Source organism: Mesoplodon bidens (assembly GCF_964165515.1).
Source record: "Mesoplodon bidens genome assembly, chromosome: 2".
In the NCBI taxonomy this organism is placed as follows: Eukaryota; Metazoa; Chordata; class Mammalia; order Artiodactyla; family Ziphiidae; genus Mesoplodon; species Mesoplodon bidens.
In genome coordinates, this window is record NC_138177.1 from 142,592,930 (window position 1) to 142,616,449 (window position 23,520).

General features: G+C 39.1%; 1 protein-coding gene across 1 annotated transcript in view; it reads right to left on the reverse strand.

Annotated features, from left to right (window-relative positions):
• The window catches only part of ZYG11B (zyg-11 family member B, cell cycle regulator), a gene marked incomplete at its 5' end in the record, with an annotated part of 147,674 nt that extends 128,023 nt beyond the window's left edge, over window positions 1-19,651 (reverse strand). The window contains one exon of the mRNA XM_081223093.1: window positions 19,457-19,651. Coding sequence (XP_081079219.1) covers window positions 19,457-19,486 — 30 coding nt within the window. The remainder of the gene's footprint in view (window positions 1-19,456) is intronic.
• Between the last annotated feature and the right edge of the window lie 3,869 nt (window positions 19,652-23,520).

Below are 23,520 nucleotides of genomic sequence, written 5' to 3' on the forward strand. Positions count from 1 at the left end.
GCAGAAGCTGGAATTCCATGTCTAAACAATTCATCTCTTGGAAATTCCTGCTCAGAGAGATTTTTCCCTTCACCAATTAGGAATACCCTAGGCAAGTAAAAACAAAGTTCCTACTAAAAAAAGCAGAAGGGAGAGAAGGTCAAGTCTGATTTCATTTGGATCATAAGGAAATCCACAGTTCAAAGACTAAATAATTTCTAGGAAGAACAAACAGGAAAGTTCTTTCTAATTAATTGAAATGGCTTCTACTCAATCTGGACCAACCCAGCTCTTCACTGCATAGCTTTTATCCTATCACTCTCCTAAAAAAAATTTCAAAGGCTCCATATCATCTATAAGCACAGTTCTCACGCTGGGAACACATTCAAGGGGTTCCTAGCAGAAGTGTGCCAGGGGACTAAAGCTACAGTATTAACTTGGCACATTTTAGGATAGCAAACACACTCAAAGCTTATTTGAGGGGATGAGAGTATGGGAGGTTGGGGGAGAGGGAATCAAGTTATGCAACCAGTAAATAACTTAAAATATTTTTGTACTGAAACAAATATATTATGTAAAAGGCAAACACTGTATGAATTTTAAGATAAAACACAAGATTACCAAGAAATTCCTATTTGTAACACTGGTTTCAAGTAATTCCCTTTTCTATCCCACAGCAAATTAGTTCCCTCTGCTGTTAGAAGTTGGAAAAACAGAGACCTAAAGAATAAAGTGTAAACAATTTAGTAAGGTATTCGAAACGTTTAACTAACCGGCTCCAACCTTCCTTTCTAGCCGCATTTTCCACTTTTCCCTTCTCCCTCCAAACATGCTACCTACTAGATACACTAAACTGTGTGTTCCCTAAAGCAACCTACTATTTACCACCACTTCCTAAGCACTTTAACAGGCACTTTCACACCTCTGAGCCTTTTTTTAGATTAGTCCTTCTATGTGGCAAAATCTCACACATCCTTCAACATTCAGTTCTGTGAATATCTTTCCTAATTTCCAGGGCAGAATTAATTTGACCCTCAGCACCTGGGTAATTAATCTTCACCATTAACCATTAGCTATTATGTACTGAATGACAGTTGTGTGGTACCAGGCACCAATCCAGCAACTTTATATATACTTGGAATCTTCCAGACAACCTTGTTTTGAACAAAGTAGGTAAACTAAGGCTCAGAAAGATTAATTTACTATGAAAGATAACAGAGCCAGCAGATGGCAGAGCAAGAATAAAAATTACAAGAGTTATCATTCATGAAACACTATGTCTCAGGTCCTGGGTCAGAGCTCTTTAGATACATGAGCTCTTTCAACTTCTAGATTCTATGAATCAAGCACCATTACAATATGCATTTTAATGAGGAAACTGAGGTTTAGGTTAAATATCTTCCCCATATACACATGGCTAGCATGTTGATAAACTGGAACTCCAACTCAAAAATGAGGCCAAAGCTTATATTTTTAAGCTCTTAAGCCACTATACTATAATAATATCATAATCATAATTATTGGGCTCATTATTTGTTAACATATGCTATGTGCTATATGCAATAAACTATGCTAAGTACATTACATATATAATTTCATTTACTTCTCATTAAAATTCTGTAAGTTCTATCAGTATTCCCATTCTATGAAGATGAAGACACTGAGGCTTTAAGGGGTTTATTAATTTGCCCAAGATGATACAGCTAATAAGTGCCAGAGCCAGGATTAGACCCCAGGCAATCTGATTCTAGAGTTAAGTCTGTGCTTTTACGACTACATAAGCTGCCCTTTATATCTGACTCCAAAGCTAGTTTTCTTTTATAATTCTATGTTACACCATAGTTACTTATGACTGTATCTGTCTCCCCCACTAGACCATGATGCTGTTCAAGTTCAAGGAACATATTAACCCTTTCTGTATATCCTTAGCAGCCAAAACACTCCCTGATATTTACCTGTTAAAAGAAAAAAAGAACGAGTTCAAATTAGAATAGTGGTAAAGATACTTGCCCAGAGTCACAGTATTTGTAAGAAGTGGGGCAAAGATGCAAACCTAGGTCTACTGATTATGAAGTCCATATCTTTTCCACTATACTGTACCATACCTCAGGACAATTATTAGTTTGTCACTGACATAAATGCCAAAAAACAACTTGGAGACCTGTTGGTTGTTGCAGTGACTCAAACATGAGGTGATAATGCTATAGATTAGGGTAGAAGCAAAGAAAATGGAAAAAAAATCAAAAGTGAAAAATAATTCGAAGGAAGAATTGACAAAATACAGTAAGTGACCAAATAGGAAATAGATGCTGATTTTTTCTGAATCCCCAGTACTTAGCACAATGCCTGGCACTGTACTAGATACACGAGTATTCTCTGAAGGACTGACCAGCATTCATACAGCATACTTTTGACATACATTAGCTCATTTAGCCGTCACAACAGTTTTGTGGAGCTGGTATAATAGACACCATTTTGTATATGAGGATACTGGAGATCAGAAAGAACAGTGTACCCAAGTTCATCTAGTTAAAAATGTGGCAGAATTGGGCCTTGAACCAAAGTATTTAATTCCAAATATCAGGTCCTTTTTCCTATCCCATATAGGCCGCTCAGAAGGAGGGAAAAGGGTAGAGGAAGGAGAAGTCGAGATTTAAAAAAAAAAAAAAAAAAACTCCATGATTTAAAGTAGTAGTTAACCAGTGGTAAATGTGTGTGTGTGTGTGTGTGTGTGTGTGTAAAGAGCACAGTTAAGCACACAGGATAAAATGCTAACATTTGGGGAATTTGGGTGAATGTCTACATGAGAATTCTTCGTGTTATTTTTGCAACTTTTTATAAGTCTGAAATTGTCAAAATAAAAAGTTAGAAAATAAAAATTAAAAAATGAAATAGTAATTAATACTCCCATGAGGTCACATGACTGATAAGGACAAGACTGGTAAGGACAAGACTGATACTCCCATGAGGTCACATGACTGATAAGGACAAGACTGATAAGAAGACAAGGCAAGGAATTATTTCTTCAGGGGAATTTGTTAAGGCCGTGGAAAGTCTGCCTGCTTAGGCAAGTACAAAAAAGGAACTAATAATGCTTCTGTGAGAGAATTCAGCTGAATATACAGATTAAAATATCATCCCCTACTGGTGACAGTGGAGTCATAAGAGTAGATAAATTCTCAGGGGAAGTGATCAGAAGCAATAACTAAGCCCTGTAATTAACCATCACATATACAGCAGGCAGAATGACATGGTCCCTGAACAATGGCTGAAAAAATATCCTATGGAAAACAGCAAAAACAGCACCAGTCTGAAAGAACAGCACAGCCCTTTATTTAATTTTTTTGGTTAACACAGTGTCTTCTAGGACAGGATATAATCCTGACATTGTGAATCATTCAAATCAAGTGTACTTAGTCCTCTCAAATACTACTGGTCAAAGTATAAATTGGCGCAATCTTTCTGGATAGAAAAGACTTAATTACAATCTTAAAAACACCCAGTCTCTGGATCTAGTACTTCATCTAAGAATTTACCCAAAAAAAAACAAAAAAAAAAACAAGCAAAGGGAAATAATCAGAGATATTAACAAAGGTATTTACACAAAGGGATTAATCATAGTTTTTCTGACCCCCCCTAAAATAAACCCACATATAGAAATGTCTAAAACACGGGGGAAATGGCAAGCAAATTATGGTATATCAACTCTATAGATAATTACATAGCAATATGTATGTTTCTGAATAACTTTTAAAGACAGTAAAATGCTAAGAATAAAGTTAGTCTAAGCAAAATAAAAACTGTACGTGCAGCAGGATTTCACTTAAACGTCTATACAGGCATAGGAAATGATATTGTCTGAAAAGTTATTTCAGAAGATTATAAAGCTCCCTCTAAAAAAAAAAAAAGCTACCTCTAAACTAAACAATATGTTATGATAAATCTATAGAAAAAAGCAAGGGAAAGATTTAAAATAAAAAAGGATGGTTGACAGGACTTCCCTGGTGGTCCAGTAGTTAAAGAATCCGAGCTTCCAATGCAGGGGGCGTAGGTTTGGCAAGGCGCCACCGCCCCCCCCGCCAAAAAAATGGGTAGTGAATACCTTGGATACCTTGGGGGTGGGTGAAGTGGCACAGAAGAATGGGGCACACAAGGGAAAAAATGGCAGTGGTTATCTTCTATTTCTTAAGTTCGACGCTGGTCTTTAGATATTTGTTTACTATGTTCCATGGCTTACGTAAATGTTTCATATAGTTTTCTAAATTATCAAATAATTAAAAATGAAAAAAGACAAAAGTAAAAATTTGTGGAAATGTAAATAAAGCTATATTCATGTTTCTGCTTTTCAAATATTACAAGATAACCAAAAATCAGTGTCAATTGAATCAATGATAGCCATACTTTTCAATAATGTATGTATTCAAACTAGTAAAAATAGACATTTTTTATTAGACTCAATAAAACGATCTTAATTTTGAATGAAAACATGTGCTTGTGTATTTATATACACACACTTATATTTTACCTAAATTGGCCATAATGTAACTTCTTACCACTGCTCCTATACCCTTTCCCAGTCTTACATTCTCCAGAGGTTTTACCATCTAATAATGGTGGACTGGGTTGGAAAAGGAGTCTTGGCAGGGTTTTCAGGGGAAAGGCAAGGGACCAGCTATGATGTATAAAGGGAAGAAGATAGGAAATAAAAAGGGAATTTTAAGAAGCACATCTGTGAATTCTATTCTATTTTACAATGTTCAAAAATCTGCAAATAAAGACTTTGAGTTATGACAAAATGACCTTTGGCTGCAGGATTATGTTCCATGGATTCTGACACTGCTCTAAACTACATGGAACACAGCTTAAATAGTTGTACATAAGCAGTTAAAGAATGTCTCCTGCTATTAAAGCCAAGGTATATACACAAATATCTGCTCTTCTGCTCCTGCCTTTAGATGTCACAAAGCAGAACCCTGAAGGAACAACAAAACAAAACCAAAGAAAAGAACAACTAAGCTGAAAGGAGGTTAGGAGAGGTCTTGAAATGACACCACCTAGGGGAGACACAGAAGGCTTTCAAATGTTGAAGAAAAAAAAAAAGTAATAATGAGAACCTTCATCATTAAACATCTGTCTAGCACTTCTATTTATAAAGCCTTTTCAAAACAATCATTATGGCTCTATGAAGTGAGGAGAAAAGAGATTATTTTTGTTGAGGAAGCTGAGGTTCAGAGAAGGAATGCTACCAGTGGTAGTTATGCCTCCCCTTCTTTATATATGCTGTCCCCTCTCCTTAGAGTGCCCTTTCCTACCTGTCCATCTATCAAATTCCTACTCACACTACAAGAGCCGGTGTATATGTCCACTCCTCCAGGAAGCTGTCCCTCATATTCCAAAACACAGATTTAATCACACTACATTTTGTATATAGTTCTATTACAATTAGCCACTGTATGACTTATTTGTTTAGATGGCCGTCTCCCCCTCAAGACTATGAATTCAAGGAAAGCTAGTAGTTTTCAAATGCTTTTTGTCTATGGCCCACTTAAGTGGGGCAAAAAACCTCACAGCCTACCCATCCCTCTTGGTTCCCAAGTTCCAATGGAGAACCACATTAACAAAGAAGTATCACTACAAGGGACTTTTGTAGACATCTGCTTTAACAATAAAATGGATGTTTCCTATTTGAATAACAATACATTGTCAAAGTCTAAATTTGGAAAATTTTATGTCAAAAGTTCTGTTAATGCAAATTTATGTCACCACACACTAGATTAATAATAAAGTTAAATCAATGATAATTCACAATTAAGATACAAAACTAGTAACAGGGCTTCCCTGGTGGCGCAGTAGTTGAGAGTCCGCCTGCCGATGCAGGGGACACGGGTTCCTGCCCCGGTCCGGGAAGATCCCACATGCCGCGGAGCGGCTGGGCCCGTGAGCCATGGCCGCTGAGCCTGCGCGTCCAGAGCCTGTGGTCCGCAGCGGGAGAGGCCACAACAGTGAGAGGCCCGCGTACCGCAAAAAAAAAAACCAAAAAACTAGTAACAATAAAAAAACTACTATCAACTCAAGACAACATACTGATTACAAAGCTCTCTTCCAAGAAATTACTGGAATTCCAACAAACTAAATTTGTATCGTACATGTTTAGTAGGAGCTTTGCAACACTTCCAAGTATCAGGCAGACTTCTTCATGAGGAGTCTCTGAGGAATCATACACTGATACTCATTAGCTCTTCCTAACCTTCTTCTCATGGCTTTCTTTTAATCCTCCTAAATTTTAAATTTTCTTTCTTATACTCTCCTTCCTTGAAGTATTTAGTCATCTATGCAATACTCAGCTAGAGGCATACTCAGTCACTTCCCTGTGACTTAGTTATATAATTTGTTGGTTGCTTTGTTTTATATATTTAAAAGCTTCATTCTGTGACTATATTGCCAGGGTCATGACAAAGAAGCATTTCAGCATTCTGAGCAGTGGGCTACTTATTTCTAACAAGTGGGAAGGTGGGGGACACTGAGAATTGACTACATATTGCAATTGTAGTCTACTGTTGGAGGAGACTGGGGCTTCCACTGTTGCTGGTATGATAAAAAATGAAATAGATCCTCATAGATCAGGCATCTTTTTTTTTTTTTTTTTTGCAGTACGTGGGCCTCTCACTGTTGTGGCCTCTCCCGTTGCGGACCACAGGCTCCAGACGCGCAGGTTCAGCGGCCATGGCTCACGGGCCCAGCCACTCCGCAGCATGTGGGATCCTCCCAGACCGGGGCACGAACCCGTGTCCCCTGCATCGGCAGGCGGACTCTCAACCACTGCGCCACCAGGGAAGCCCCAGGCATCTTTTATATTTGGGAACTAAAGTCCTCAAAAATGCATCCAATAAATTAATAGTTGAATGAATTAGTAAGTTGCTAGATGGTAACTTATCTCAAAATTCATTTTATTTCTCTCATGAAACTACTTCAGGAAATATCTGACACAAAAAGTATTCAGATTGCCTTAATTTCTCAAGACAGACCTTGTGGACTTCAAAATTGCTGAATAATGAGGTCTCTCTTTCGCTTAATTAAAAGGAAAAATACACTTTACAGATGATGCCAGTAACAGTAGCTTACAGTGAATAAAGCAAATTCACATCCTTTAGTTCATTTGATAACTTTATGAAGTAAAAAAGGAACTTTATGAAGCAAAAGGAAGTAAAAGGAAATATATTACAAATCTCATTTTACAGTTAAGGAAGCTGAGGCACAAAAATGAAGTGATGCTTCCAGAGGCATTGTGCTTAGCAGGAAGAATACTGGACCAAGATTTGAATTCAGCGCTGTTATACTGCAAATTACCTAGCTCTTCTGATCCTCAGTCCTGTCCTTTGTAGAATGGGGATAATATTAGTACTTATCTCATGATGCTACTGTCAGGATGAAGGGCAAAGATGTGTTTAAAGCCCCCAGCACAATGCCTAACACAGTAATTACTCAGTAAATGTTCCCTTCTCACTTAATAGTCATGATCTTGCACAAGTTATATAAATTCAAGTTTCAGACACACAGGGCAGAAGGTTCATGATTGTAAATTCTCAGGAGAGAATTTTCCCATCCAGAGACCATGTCAAGATAAATAAGTTCCTGTGTTTCCCTACACCATCAGGCAGATATTTTTTAGTCTACATTTTCACCAACGGTGTGGTGTGGGCATTTTGTTAGGTGTTAGGGTCTTGGCTTTATGTAGTTGTCTCAGTTCCTACTCATATGACAGGCTCAAAAATCTCATCTCCTACCTGAAAGGCTCCTAGGACTCACAGATCCTCCCACAGAAGGTAACGGCTCTGAAAGTGCTCCTTTTTTTTGTAACCCTGGATGATTTTTTCCTAAAGATTGGACCAGAAACCAGGTGACTACAAAGATTACAAACTTGACAATTTCAGTATTAGAAATAAATTTTTTTACTGACATCTCTCTGAAGGACTATGTAACACTTCAGTGAAAAGCATGGGTTTGGGAGTCAGACTGCCTGGATTAAAATGCCAGCTCTACCACTTATAAAACAATATAACTTTAGGCATAAATACTTAATCTCTCCATACCTCAGTTTCCTGATCTGTAAAATACAGACAATAACAGTACCTACATTACAGGATTGTTGTCAGAATTAAATAAATTTTAGGTGAAAGACACTTAGAACAGTGACTGGCATATATTAAACGCTCAATAAATGTTAGCTACTACTATACAATATAAACTCCATAGAACAAACACTATGTTTTGTTCACTGCTGTATTCCCAGAGCCAACAATAATGCCTATTACATAGTAGGCACTAAATGTTTGTTGAGTGAATAAACAGTAAAGCACAAATTTATTATTAGGTGTATTTAAAATACTTATTTGCTCCTAGAGAAAGAGACTATATGTCTAGAGAGAAATATTAAGTCCCAAGTCTAGCTTTGAAATTAAACAATGGGATTGAAAGCAGACAAATGTCATTTGAGTTCATTTTGATATAAGAAACTTCCGATACTGGAACAATCTTTGATTCCTCATTTTAGTAGTATTCCATGGGAAATCTCTTTTTAGTTTATGGGGGTTTTTTTCCCCTTGTATTTTTTACTACTGATTCAACCAAGTTAGACTTCCAGGAATAAACACCTAATGTAACCTTAGATTTGATTTAATCCCTTTACCTTCTCTTTCCCCAAATACAATCACTTTACAAATGAGGGAGAAGGTCAAGAAGGTAATACCAAAGGCACAGATATATTGTGCTCAAGGGTACAGATCTTTTGAATTATTTGGCATGGACTGAGGGGAATTATTTTTCTTTTTAAAAAAACCCACCAACTAGGGAATTCCTTGGCGGTCCAGTGGTTAGGACTCTGCGCTTCCACTGCAGGGGGCATGGGTTCGATCCCTGGTCAGGGAAACAAGACTCCACATGCCATGTGGCGCAGCCAGAAAAAACAACCACCACCAAAAAAAACCCACCAACTACTCTTCAGAGATCCCTAGACACCAAATAAAAATGCAGGTAAGGCAAGCTTCTTGCATGTGTCACTTCAAGGCTTGGGCAGTGTGGCAAATGGCTGTGTGTTAAAGGGCAAGGAGCTAGATTTCTATCTGAAAAAGATCAAGGCCTGCAAAGGTAAACAAATCCCCTTCCCTTCCATCTTAGCTCACGTAATAACGCTATTCTAAGAAACAAAACAAAAATTCAGGTCAGTAATCACTGAGAAGATGAGCAGATTATAGGAATCAACAACTCAAAGATATACTTTAGCATTATTTTCCTCTAAACTACTAGCATTAGTTTTTTTTTTTCTAGCATTAGTTTTGAAATATAATATGGTAAACAGAGAAGCTCAGTTAATAATGGAAAGAGCACTGGGCTTGCAGTCAGTCCTGGTTCTGCTACTTAATGGCTGTGTGTCCTTAGGCAAATAAATTAACTTCTCAGTTTTCTTACCTGTAAAACCAGTGCTAAACCTCCATCTCGACTACCTCACAAAATGGCAGTGAGGAATAAATGGGATGTGTATGAACGTCTTTTTTGTTTGTTTGTTTTTTGTTTTTTTTTTGTTTGTTTTTGGTTTTGGTTTTTTTGCGGTACGCGGGCCTCTCACTGTTGTGGCCTCTCCCGTTGTGGAGCACAGGCTCCGGACGTGCAGGCTCAGCGGCCACGGCTCACAGGCCCAGCCGCTCCGCGGCATGTGGGATCTTCCCGGACCGGGGCACAAACCCGTGTCCCCTGCATCGGCAGGCGGACTCTCAACCACTGCGCCACCAGGGAAGCCCTGAACGTGTCTTTAAAATACTAAAGCACCATGGAAATATTAACATAATTGAATGAAGGGTTTCTAGTGTGAAAAATTGGGTAATATATGGAGTTTACACAAAATTAACACCTATAAAAGCAGCTTGGGACTTCCTTGGTGGTGCAGTGGTTAAGAATCCGCCTGCCAATGCAGGGGGCACGGGTTCGAGCCCTGGGCCGGGAAGATCCCACATGCCCCAGAGCAACTAAGCCCGTGTGCCACAACTACTGAGCCTGCACTCTAGAGCCCGCGAGCCACAACTACTGAGCTCGTATGCCACAACTACTGAAGCCCGTGCACCTAGAGCCTGTGCTCCACAGCAAGAGAAGCCACTGCAATGAAAAGGCCGAGCACCGCAACGAAGCGTAGCCCCCACTCACCAAAACTAGAGAAAGCCCGCACACAGCAACAAAGACCCAACGCAACGAACACTCAATGCAGCCAAAAACAAAACAAATAAATTTATAAAGAAGAAAGAAAGAAAAAAAAGCGGCATGCTCTGATTCCACAGTACTATAGGTAATAGAATATATCTACTTTACTAAAATATTTACCTTTAACATGCTAGAATCTTACTACATTTTTTTAAGCGGTGGAAGGGATCACAGAGAGGATTTAATACAACCTTTTTACTTTAGAGATTTAAAAATGGAGGCACAGAGAGATAAAACGATTTGCCATAGGTTAAAAGGCCTATGAAAAGAATATAACTGATATTACGTAACTAAGAACATTGAAACTTTTTTTAAATGCCCTTAGAAAAGGAGAATATGACATTGAACAGGCATTAAGATGCTTTTGAGAGCTAAGAAAAGTGTTTACACGAGGGAGAACTGGAGATAGGAAAAAAGAAAAAAGATCTGTATACAGAGCTAACAAAATGTATAATTAACCACCCCTCTACATTTACCAGTCACTGATTCTTTCCTATCTGTATTTAAATATTCTGTTCTCCAGAAGGATACCTCCACAAATTATAGACAAATAATTTTCAAATTTTTATACAAAGGGATATTGCTTTGCAATTCATCTTGAAATCACTTGGTTTCTTCCCCAACTCTTTCTGATGAACTCTTCTGGACAGAAATGTTTATCCTAGGTCAAAAGTATCACTTAACGCTAGTAGGAGAAACTCTCTGATCCAAAATTTCTTACCCATCAAAACTCTTTTTCCCCTCAGGGGACCTATACAGAGTGTTCACCTTTTTTCCCCTTTTTCATGACTCACATCTCAGTTAACATCACCTTATGCACTTCTCTACAAAATACACACATTCTTTCATTGAACAAATATTTATTTACTTACTGTGTCTCATGCATTATGCCAAGTGCTTAAGACACGAAGCTGAAAAAATACAACTCTGTTCTTACCCTCAGGGAGCTCATAATCTGGAGAGAGAGCCAGTCTCCTTAACAAAAATACCACCACCACCGGGTAACTGCTGTAACCAAAGCACATACAATGTACAGGGGAGGCAAACAAGAAAGGAGGAACCCAAGGCTGCCTGAGGGTAAATGAAGGCTTCACAAGGAGGTAGGGTTTAAGGGGACACCTGAAGGTTAAATAATAAAGAAGGGCACAGCATTCTAGGCTAAAGTAACAGTGTAAGCAAAACTAGAGGCACGATAAACAGCATGTGTGCTCAGTATTACTGAGCAGGAAATGCAACGACTTTTTCTCATAAAATGATTAGCTCATTAAAGAATTAGATCTTAAGAATCCTAGTATACTATGCAAAACTATTTGCTGAGCCCCCACTATGTACTAGATGCTGCCAAGTACACAGGATCTTTGTAGACCTATTGCTGGCCATATGTACAGCTGCCACCTGATTTGTGCAGTACAATCTGTGTGGCTGCAGCAGCGCTATAAGACCACTATAAACTAGCGGGGCCTAAACTGCAGGTTCCTTAAGCGTAGTGAAGAGTCCACAAATTTACATGCATACCAGGTATGCTCTGTCCACAATAATATTTTGAAATGTACACTTTCAGTGCACAGTAGATGCTGTTAGAATTAAGAGTGCAGTATCACTTTAAAATAATACTTAATTTCTACCAGCCTTTTGCTTTTCACCCCCAACTGATGTATTCTAAAAGCATATTCCTGTCACGTGTCTCAAGCTTTTCAATGTTAAAAAGGTATCTAAATGCTAAACACAGAATGCCACCAACATCTGATACTCTCCAAATGCTTTGTGGAAAGACGATTTGGCAATATGGATCAAGAACCATCAAATTATATATACCCTTTGACATATTCAATAAATATGAATTACTCTTATAATGGAAACAACGGTACAAATATTTTAAATGCCTGTATTCAGTTTATATTCCTACAGTCTCATAGAGTACAGGGAAGGTGTCTGAAGTAGCACAGACTTAGCGGTTGGACAAACCTCTGCTTGAATCCTGTTCTGTCACTTATTAGGTATATGACTATAGGAAAGTTACCTGATTTCTCAAAGCCTCAGTTTTCTTAACTGTGCAATGAGAAAGCATCATCAACCTCATGGAACTGTAAAGATTAATTAGTATATCATCTGATACATTGTGTGCTCACTAAATGCTTGAGATCATGCTCTCTAAATAAATGTCCCAGCATTCAAGAATTTTGTTTTGGGCTTCCCTGGAGGCTCAGTGGTTAAGAATCTGCCTGCCAACGCAGGGGACATGGGTTCCATCCCTGGACCGGGAAGATCCCACACACTGTGGAGCAACTAAGCCCGTGCGCCACAACTACTAAGCCTGCGTTCCGGAGCCCACATGCCACAACTACTGAAGCCCGTGCACCTAGAGCCTGTGCTCCGCAACAAAAGAAGTCACAACAATGAGAAGCCCGCACACTGCAACGAAGAGTAGCCCCCACCCCGCTCGCCGCAACTAGAGACAGCCCGTGCACAGCAACGAAGACCTAACACAGCCAAAAATAAAAAACAAAAACAAAAAAAAGTTCTGTAAAAAGAAAAAGAATTTCGTTTTAACATTATTTTCCCATTTTAATTATTAGCATTAAAAATGTCTTTTATTCTATTGCAGATAATGACTATTTCTGCTACTTATTGGTTATATGTTTTTAAGGGTTAGCTTTAGAACCTATGCAAAAAGTAGTGTTCTAGCCAGCATTTCCTAATTCATGGATGATTCAATCATTAAATTCAACATTGATATCTATTTCATTTTGTATATTTAAAAATATTTTTGGGGCTTCCCTGGAGGCGCAGTGGTTGAGAGTCCGCCTGCCGATGCAGGGGACACGGGTTCGTGCCCCAGTCCGGGAAGATCCCACATGCCATGGAGCGGCTAGGCCCGTGAGCCATGGCCGCTGAGCCTGTGCATCCGGAGCCTGTGCTCCACAACGGGAGAGGCCACAACAGTGAGAGGCCCACGTACCGCAAAGAAAAAAAAAAAATTTTTTTAATTGAAGTATAGTTGATTTACAATGTTGTACCAATCTCTGCTGTACAGCAAAGTAACTCAGTTATACACATGTAAACACCGATTTGTATATTTTTGACCATCTAATAATTATTTAAATTTTTCTCCTGTAAAAACAGAATAGTTGAGAGTATCCAAAAATTTATCCACTGAATATGTGTGAATCAGTGGAAATGAGAAAACTGGCTCATCATATTATAGTCACTCAGTTGTTATAACTTCATCTGAACACAGAACAACACAGTAATTTTAAATTATTTTTATTCTTAGAATGAACTGTTGGTTAAAGACAGGAAACACAAGCTGCACTGATGATGAAATAAGAGTAAATGAGTGAATTTATCTTATCAGGATTCTTAAATGGTACATCAAGGTATCTCAGTATTTTTTTTAAGTATTAAAAAAAGAAATGTGATGATAGTTATATCCAATTTGGATTTTCAATATTAGAAATAAACTATCCGTACCTCCAATGTTTTATTTGTGGAGACAAGCTTGCAAGCAACAGCCTAGAACCATTCTTTTTATTTTGTCACTTAGAAACAAAACAGAAAAATTATAAAAACCTACTGATTTTTATTGATCCACCTCCTAGAGTAATGAAAATAAAAACAAAAGTAAACAAATGGGACCCAATTAAACTTAAAAGCTTTTGCACAGCAAAGGAAACCATAAACAAAACAAAAAGACAACCCACAGAATGGGAGAAAATATTTGCAAATGAAGCAACTGACAAGGGATTAATCTCCAAAATATACAAACAGCTCATGCATCTCAATATCAAAAAAACAAAGAACCCAAACAAAAAATGGGCAGAAGACCTAAATAGACATTTCTCCAAACAAGACATACAACCAAAAAGCACATGAAAAGATGATCAACATGTCTAATTATTAAAGAAATGCAAATCAAAACTACAATGAGGTATCACCTCACACCAGTCAGAATGACCATCATCAGAAAATCTACAAGGCTTCCCTGGTGGTGCAGTGGTTGAGAGTCTGCCTGCTAATGCAGGGGACATGGGTTCGAGCCCTGGTCTGGGAGGATCCCACATGCACGGAGCAACTAAGCCTGTGAGCCACAATTACTGAGCCTGAGCGTCTGAAGCCTGTGCTCCGCAACAAGAGAGGCCACGATAGTGAGAGGCCCGCGCACCGCGATGAAGAGTGGCCCCCGCTTGCCACAACTAGAGAAAGCCCTCGCACAGAAACGAAGACCCAACACAGCAAAAATAAATAAATAAATAAATAAACTCCTACCCCCAACATCTTAAAAAAAAAAAAAATCTACAAACAATAAATGCTGGAGAGGGTATGGAGAAAAGGGAACCCTCCTACACTGTTGGTGGGAATGTAAATTGGTGCAGCCACTATGGAGAACAGTATGGAGGTTCCTTAAAAAACTAAAAATAGAGTTCCCATATGATCCAACAATCCCACTCCTGGGCATATATCCAGAGAAAACCATAATTCAAAAAGATACATGTACCCCAATGTTCATTGTAGCACTATTTACGATAGCCAGAACATGGAAGCAACCTAATGTCCACTGATGAAGGAACGGGAATGGATAAAGAAGATGCAGTACATATATAAAATGGAATATTACTTAGCTGTAAAAAAGAATGAAATAATGCCATCTGCAGCAACATGGATGGACCTAGAGATTGTCCTACTGAGTGAAGTAAGTCAGACAGAGAAAGACAAATATCGTATAATATCACTTATAAGGAGAATCTTAAAAAACGGTACAAATGAACTTATTTACGAAAGAGAAATAGAGTCACAGATGTAGAAAACAAACTTATGGTTATCAAGGGGGAAGCAGGGTAGGGGGTTGGGAGATTGAGGTTGACATATACACACTACTATATATAAAATAGATAACTAATAAGGACCTACTGTATAGCACAGGGAACTCTACTCAATACTCTGTAACGACCCATATGGGAAAAGAATTTTAAAAAGAGTGGATATATGTATGTATAACTGATTCACTTTGTTGTACACCAGAAACTAACACAACATTGTAAATCAACTATAGCCCAATAAAAATTAATTTTAAGAAAACCCGCTGATTTTTAAAGTACAAAAAAAGCAAGAATTCCTAATTTAAGGTTAAAAAGTCAGTTCTTATCTATTTTGATACCATAAGCATAATTAATTTCAATCTACACTGTTATATTCATTTAAAAATATGCTTTATCTTATGTTAATGTGTCATTTGTTGAACAGTAATGGCTGAAATTTGTTTTAAGGTATTTTGTTCAGTATATTATTAAATAAGCTATATATATAATTCAAAAATAAAATATATATATTAAATATATATATATATTAAAATTACTCCTTTCTCATATCACATAAAAACTATTTTAAAAAATTAAATAAGGTTGGGAAGTGCTAATTCTCCCTCTATATGACCTAACATATGACCTTTGGGAGACTTACTGTTTGTAAATTAAGGACTTTGGTATGGTAAATTTACCTTGTTTTCATATTCTCATAAATCCCTAAAGGCAGCATAATATATGAAAACCGAGGCCCAGAGAGCAAAATTGCAAAGCTGTTAGTGATTCTATAACTCCTTAGTAATGCCTCTGTGGAAAATTCACTTAGCCAAAAAGTGGTGTGTCAGATCTTCCTATTCCATTTCCCTATACTCTCCTTCCTCCAATTTAAATCATCACCACCACCACCACAAGGTAAGGGTGAAAGTTCACGCACTTCCTTTTCACCCAGACTAGTGCAACAGCTCTTGACACTCCAAATCATGTTTCATATTGATTTGGAGTGATCATCCTCAAAATCTCTTATGATAATTCCTTCACATCTTTCAAGGTACCCAAAGTTTTTACAATGAGGCCCAAACTCCTGAGCCTGTGATTCAAGGTCCTCCATAATTTGACCCTAGGCTCACCTAGTCTTGCATCCTATCACACCCTTAATGCTAGAATCATACATTTCCCTGCATACATCCTTCAGTTTCAGCTTCTATGCTCAAGCTAGTCCCTTTGCCAAGAATGGCTTTCCTTTCCAAACTCTTACCCAATAAAACCCGTAAGTTAAAACTCCAATTCAAATGTCCCTTCTCAACAAAGCCTCCCTGGCTTTTTCTGACCCTCCCCAAAGTCATCCATCCATTCAACAAATATTTATTAAGCACTTATTATGCACCAGGCACTATTTAGGTGTTAAAGATACAATATGAGCCAAACAAACCCAGTCTCTACCTTCAAAGAGCTAATACTTACCTCATTGGGTTGCTATGAGGATTAAATGAGATAAAATATGTAAAGCATTTAAAACAGGGCCTATACACAGTCATGTTCAACAAATATTAGCTATTAGTGTTGCTGCCTAAACATACTATTTAAAATAGTTGCCATACACAAATAGATGTCACTTTATACCTTACCCTGATTCGTTTCTTCTTAGCATTTATAACTATTCTCATTATACATTTGTTTACTATCTTCCTTACCCCAAGGGACCATGTCTTTTTTTTTAAACCACTGTGACCACAATGCCTAGAACATCACCTGGCCCTCAGAAGCTAGTCAAAAGCCACTTCTGTATCATTGACTTTTATGGTCTGGGGGTAGAGACAGACATTAACCGAAAAGTCATAGCAAGAAATACAAAATTACAATTGATGTGTATTCTATGAAGGAGAGTTACATAATGGAGGTGTGTGACTTAGGGTTGTTTGGGAGTTTTTTCTGATGAGTAGGCAGGGCAGTTGGGGTTTCTCTTGACTTCCTTGAGCTGAGAACTCCAGGATATGCAGGGTTAACAGGCAAGAGAGAGTACTATCACAGGTCATTCACATGTGCTATTTGTCCTATCTGGTTTTCCACAACACAACTCCTGTAATTTAATCCTTTAGGTTTCTTCCTGAAAGTAGGACCCTTTGGGAAGCCATCCCTAGCTATTCAAAACACAACATAACAATGAAAATTTTGAAAAATATAAAATACGAAGCTTTATAATAATGTTTGGTTCTATTTATTGAGTGCCTACTACACCTGTTGCACAAGGAAATTTTTTAAAGTAGCCTCTACGAATAATTCCTAGCTCATAATAAGCTACTATTTTGCCTTCTCTTCACCTCTCCCATACATATACTTTTACACTGTGTGCATGTGTTTTAACAAGGAGAAATCCAGTTAGTTGGAGACAAAGTCTAAACCATAACCATGTCTAATGTCTTTCTAGTCTCAGTTCCTACTACACATCCTCATTCCTGCATTCTTCATGTCACATAAAGGTAATCCTGCTACCTACAATACATCCTAATTACTTTCTACTCACATTCACAACAAAGCATTCTTCCCCTACCCAAAATGATGTATATAAATCCTATTCACCTTTCAGGCCCAGCTCAAACGGCACTTTTGGATCCTAAATACCCAAAAAGGAGTTCATAACTCCCTCTGTACTCATACATTCATTCTCAGTGGGAAGGCTAACACTTCCAAAAATCTAGCCATTTGGTGTATTTGGTGGGACAGCTCTTTATTCTGAAAAGAAGATCACATCTTACTAAATTTCCTTTTTGCACCAAAAATAAGATTCTCAAACTCACTCTTTCTGTGTAGCCCACTAGTTGCCTCAAATTTCAGTTCAAGATTATATTTGTCAGATAGGAAAATGAGACCATAAAGTGAAATCATTCAAGCACCTACTTGGCCTGGGCACTGGTAGTAACAGGAGTTAAGTAAGGCATAGTCCCTGCCTAGAAGAACTCACATTTCAGGGGAAGAAACAGGTTAACATACAATGAGTGTGATGAGTTGTGAATGTGAAGAGTTGTTGTGAAGGCAGACACTGGAGAATGACAACCTAAAAATGCAGAGTCAGTGAGTTAGGGAAAGTTCACCGATTAAACAACTTTAAAATAAACCACTCTCCAAAAAAGCAGATGGGGGAAAATCAGAAATTAACTAACCTCCTAGGAGAACATAATTACCAGGACTTCGTTTTGACTAGAATGTCTTATTACTCCCAGAGACCAAAATTTAGATTGCTGCATATAATGGAGCAATGGGTTCATTAACTGAACTGCAAACCATGTGGAACCCAACTCAATGAAAAACCCACTGAAGCTTCAAACAGGCAAGAGAGAGAAACAGGAAGGAGAGAGAAAATTTGCAAATGTAAGGCTCTCCCAACTAAAAGCAGAGAGGGCAAAACAAATGAAGATAATACAAGGTATTAAAGAGACTGTCACAATCTGACTGCCAAGCTGATTTTCGGTCTCCAGATGCTCTGGTCTCTGCCTCCAAACAAAAACCATTTGTTCTGAGTAATAGTAAAGCTTGTAAATAAATATTTTTAAATTTCCCAAACTGTAACTCCACATTAAAAGATACTCAAAAAAATATTCATTTTAAAACGTTTTAAGTTATTTCTGTCAAAAGGCTAGATATCTCATAAGGCCATAGTATGCACGCCGGCCCTCACCCCATGCCTCACTCCATCACTCCAAAACACACTATCACTCAGGTTTTGCACTGACATTAGGTAATAAGGCTTGCAGGCTCTCTCCAACACCTCCAAACTCCCTCTTCCCTCTACAAAAAAGAAAAGGAAGAAGAAAGCCTGCGACCCCCTATTTGCCCGCCCTACAGCTCCTGGGAAGCAATCGTCCTCAAATTGTTCCTGCTTAGACCCTTGAATCCCGTAGAAGGAAATGGGGACAGCTGTGAGAGCGGGGAAGAGAGGACATCCGATAAGGGGGAGAGGAAATGTGGATGGTGGAGGACGAAAAGGAGAAAGAATACAGAGAGGAGAGGGCAGTGGAAATAAAATGGTGAAAGGGGGTAGGAAGCGAGAGCAAAGAGCAGGAGCGAAAAAGAGGGAGGAAAAAGAAGGACGGCGTAGACTTCCCAAAAGAGAGAACAAGGCAAAATGGTAGAGGAGAAAAGGAAGGTCGGGTTAAAGGACGAGGAGGAATAGGCAAAGGGGAACGCAAAAGAAGCTGTCACTGGGGGTGATTTAAAAAAAGGGTGTCACCGAGTGGAGAGAGATTAAGGGGGAAGGGCTGTCACCCCAGTAGGTGGCCGGGGACCAAGGGGAAGAAGGAGTCGGTCACCGAGGGGGAGGTAACAAGGTGGGGAGGTAAAGGCAGGAGCAGACGGGGCATCAGAGCTGGGGAGGGCAGGGCCGCGGGGGCCAGGGTGGCTGGCGGCTGCGGCTCAGGCAGGCCTCGCTCCCTCACCATGGCTGCGCCGGACTGGTCCTCGGGCATGCAGCCTCTGTCCTGGGCTCCGCGGCGGGCCGGGCCTGAGCCCGCCCCCAGGCTGAACTTGCGCGGGGGCTCCAGGAGGCTCCGACGAACAGCGGCTCCGGGCTTGGCCCAGGCCTCGGCCTCCCTGCTTCACGAGCTGGAAGGGCAGCAGCTGCAGCCGCAGCCCGACCCGGAACGCAGACTCCGCCCCCGAGGCCCCGCCCGCGCCGCCAGCAGGAGCTTGGCCTTGCCTCCTCTCTCTCACTGCGCAGACTCGGCGGAGGAGTCCCAACAATAACCCCCCCATCTGCCCCGCCCCCGATTTCTGGCTTCTCCCCCTCCCAGGCCCTTAAAGGAGCCACACTTACTCAAATAACTAGAGCTTATAAATAAGAGCTTTAAACATACGACGTAACAGGAGATTAGAGCTGTCACTCCTTTCGGTCACCTATGGACCCCTGTGCTCTGGTTTATTGTCATTCATTCTTATTGTCATAATTCTTGGTGATTTCAGTTGTTTTAGATGATTCCTCCAATGCCCTAACTTCTCAGGTTCCTCTCCTCTAGGGATCACCCTTGCCTCAGCCTCTCATTTCCTTGCTCATACTTTAGGTCTTCGCATTTCCAGTAACTGTAACTCCTCTATAATATCAGTTTTAATCACCCAACTCTCCCACCTCAACCTCCTTCCTTTCTAGCTCACTTCCTGTAATACCCAACTCCAAAAATTCTTCAGCTCCACCAAAACTCAGAATCTTACCTTTTCACTATTCTTCACACTATCCTATGTCCTCATTTCCTTTCATGAACAGCTCAGCTTCTATGTCCATTATGAAAATCAGTCCTAGGTATTCACCTTCATTTCTCCAGTCCTTCTTTCCTTTCCCTGTATTCACCTGAGGAAACTGTAATCCTGTAGCAAAAGGAGGTAGAGTGGAGAAAAAGGCAAAATCATACTGACTGGCCTCCACCTACATTTGATATCATTATCATCAAATAAGCCCTTAATGCTTGGCTATCCTACTACATTTCTCCAGTTTCATCACTCCCCTACCCCACCAGATAACTATTTCATCTCTCTCTCTTCAAACTTCCAATACTTCTTTGTTTTTTAATAAATTTATTTATTTTATTTATTTTTGGTTGCGTTGGGTCTTCGTTGCGGTGCGCGGGCTTCTCACTGCAGTGGCTTCTCTTGTTGCAGAGCATGGGCTCTAGGCACGCAGGCTTCAGTAGTTGTGACACGTGGGCTTAGTAGTTGTGGCTTGCGGGCTCTAGAGCACAGGCTCAGTAGTTGTGGCACACGGGCTTAGTTGCTCCGTGGCATGTGGGATCTTCTTGGACCAGGGCTGGAACTCATGTACCCTGCATTGGCAGGCAGATTCTTAACCACTGCACCACCAGGGAAGCCCCCAATACTTCTCACTTACCTGATGATTTCGCTTCCAGTTTACTGTGAAATGAAGCAAACAAAAGAGAACATCTATAAGTTACCACCACCACGACTTGCAACCTACCTATAACTCTGCTCTGCTTGTAACTCTGCTCCTATACTCTGCCTTCCTTTCCTTAATACAAACGAGGTAAGGTCAAACCCTCCTCAATTCTTCTCAAACTATGTGCAAAAGGACTTGTTTTCTCCCTGCAATTAGCCATAAACCTATATTTTTGTAAAATGCAATAAAAATTACTAGAAAATTAAATTTAAAATCAGACATACAAAATGCAAGCCCAAGTATAGATATAGATATAGATATAGATTTAGTTTTTTTACCCTCCTATCCATTCTTAAGTGTACAGTTCAGTGGCATTAACTACATTCACGTTGTTGTGCTACCATAACCACCATCCAACTCCAGAGTTCTTGTCGTCCTGCAACACTGAAACTCTGTATCCATTAAACAATAACTCCTCATTCCCTCCTCCCACCAGATCCTGACAACAACCATTCTATAATACTTTCTGTCTCTATGAATTTTGACTACTCCAGTCAGATTTTTTGTTTGTTTTTTATTAGATCCAATAGACATAAAATTTTTCTGTCAAATTGCTATAAAATCTCTAAATATTTACTCTTGATTTCTGTCACAAACTGGTGACAAACTTTTGTGGACCATCACTAGTATACAGGTCACACTTTGAGTAGCACAGTGCTAGGTTCCTACCATTTCACTTTCTCAGAGACATCTATCCAGCAATTCTCCTCTCTTCTGTGTCATGATTTTTCTGTTTTTCTTTCCCATTGGCATACCAAAATGAATGTATTTCTTCCATCTTAAAACAAAACAAAACCTCTCTTGACTGAGCTTGACCCTCCAGCCCCCATTTCTCTGCACTTTTTTACAGCAAAATATCTCACAAAGGTGGTCTGTACAGTACTTGATGCCTTCACTTCCTTTTTCCCATTTCCTGTGGAACCCTGTCCAGTTGAGCTTTCCCCTCACCACTCCACTGAAATGCTCTTGTCAAGGTCAGCAGTGATGTCCATTTACTCACAGCGATCAGTCATCAGTGTTACTTGACCTACCAAGAGCACTAGACACAGCTTATCAATTCCTCCTCCTTGCCTACTATGACACTCCACTGCCCTGTTTCTTCTTTGTCTTACTGGCTGCTCTTGGTCTCTCCACATTTCTCTGACCTCTAAATACTGCAGTGTCAGGAATTCTCTGGTGGTCTGGTGGTTAAGACTCTGTGCTTCCACTGCAGGGGGTACGAGTCAGGGGAACTAAGATGTCTCAGTGCAGCCAGAAAAAGAAAAAAACACTAAATACTGCAGTGCCCCAGGGCTCAATACTCTGACCTCTTTCCTTTTCCATTTATACTCACTCCTTAATGATTTTATCCTATCACATTACTTTAAATACGATCTATGTAATGATAATTCCCCAAATTACACCTCTATTCCAGACCTCTCTTCTGAACTTCAGACTTATATATACAACTGCCAACTTGTAAACATCCCCCTTTGTATGTCTAATAGATTTTTATTATTCCTAGTAGCCATTCAATAGAGTTCCCCTCAAGTCTACTGGCCATGAATAAACCAGCAAATAGCAAAGGGAATAAGACCACTAATATTAGCTTAGACCAATATGATTTACTGTCTGTGTCTGAACTGAGAATCACTTCCCCTGTGGACCTGGTGGTAGTGGAGGAAAATCACCATAAAAAAACCACTACTCTGCCATCAAGAAAGAATGGAGCACAGTTGAACTGTAATCAATGAAATAGAATAGAAAGGCCAAAAATACCTCCAAATATACATGAGAATTTTGTATAATAAAGGTATCAAATCAGTAAAAAATGTGGCATTACATTTGGTGTTAGAATAACTGGATAGCCAGTTATTCTAGAAAAATGTAATGTGGATCTACACATCACACTGTTCACCAAGAGAAATTTCAAATACATCAAAGATTTAAATGTTAAAAAAAAAAAAAACTTCTTGAAGGAACTATGGGAGTTTCTGTAATCTCAAAGTGAGGAAGGTCTTTTAAAGTATAAAACAAAACTTAGATGCTATAAAAGACTGATAAATTCAACTATGTGGAAATAAAAAATATCTGTAAAGCAAAAGCCACCATAAGAAGAGTCAGATGAAAATGACCATACATATATATATATATATATATATATATATATATATATATATGTTTGCATTTTGTATCATAGGAAAATGGGTAATTGTCATATTTATAAACAGAGGTGAAATCTATAAGAACCAAAATCCATGGGGAAAAAGTGCAAAAGACATGAATTAATAGTTCACAGAAAAAGAAATAGCAATGGCTCTTAAATGCTCATTCTTGCCCAAGATAAGAGACATGCAAATTAGAATTTCTTTGAAATACTATTTTTCACGTGTCAGATTGACAAGGATTTGTAAGACTGATAAGACACTGTGTGATGGTGGTTTTAACAGGTAGTCCCACATTTTGTTGGTGGGAGTGTAAATTTGAACAACTTTTATGGAGGACAGTTCGGAGGTGGTATTTATCAAATTTTTAAATGTACATTCCCTTTGACCCAGCAATTCTACTTCTAAAAAAATT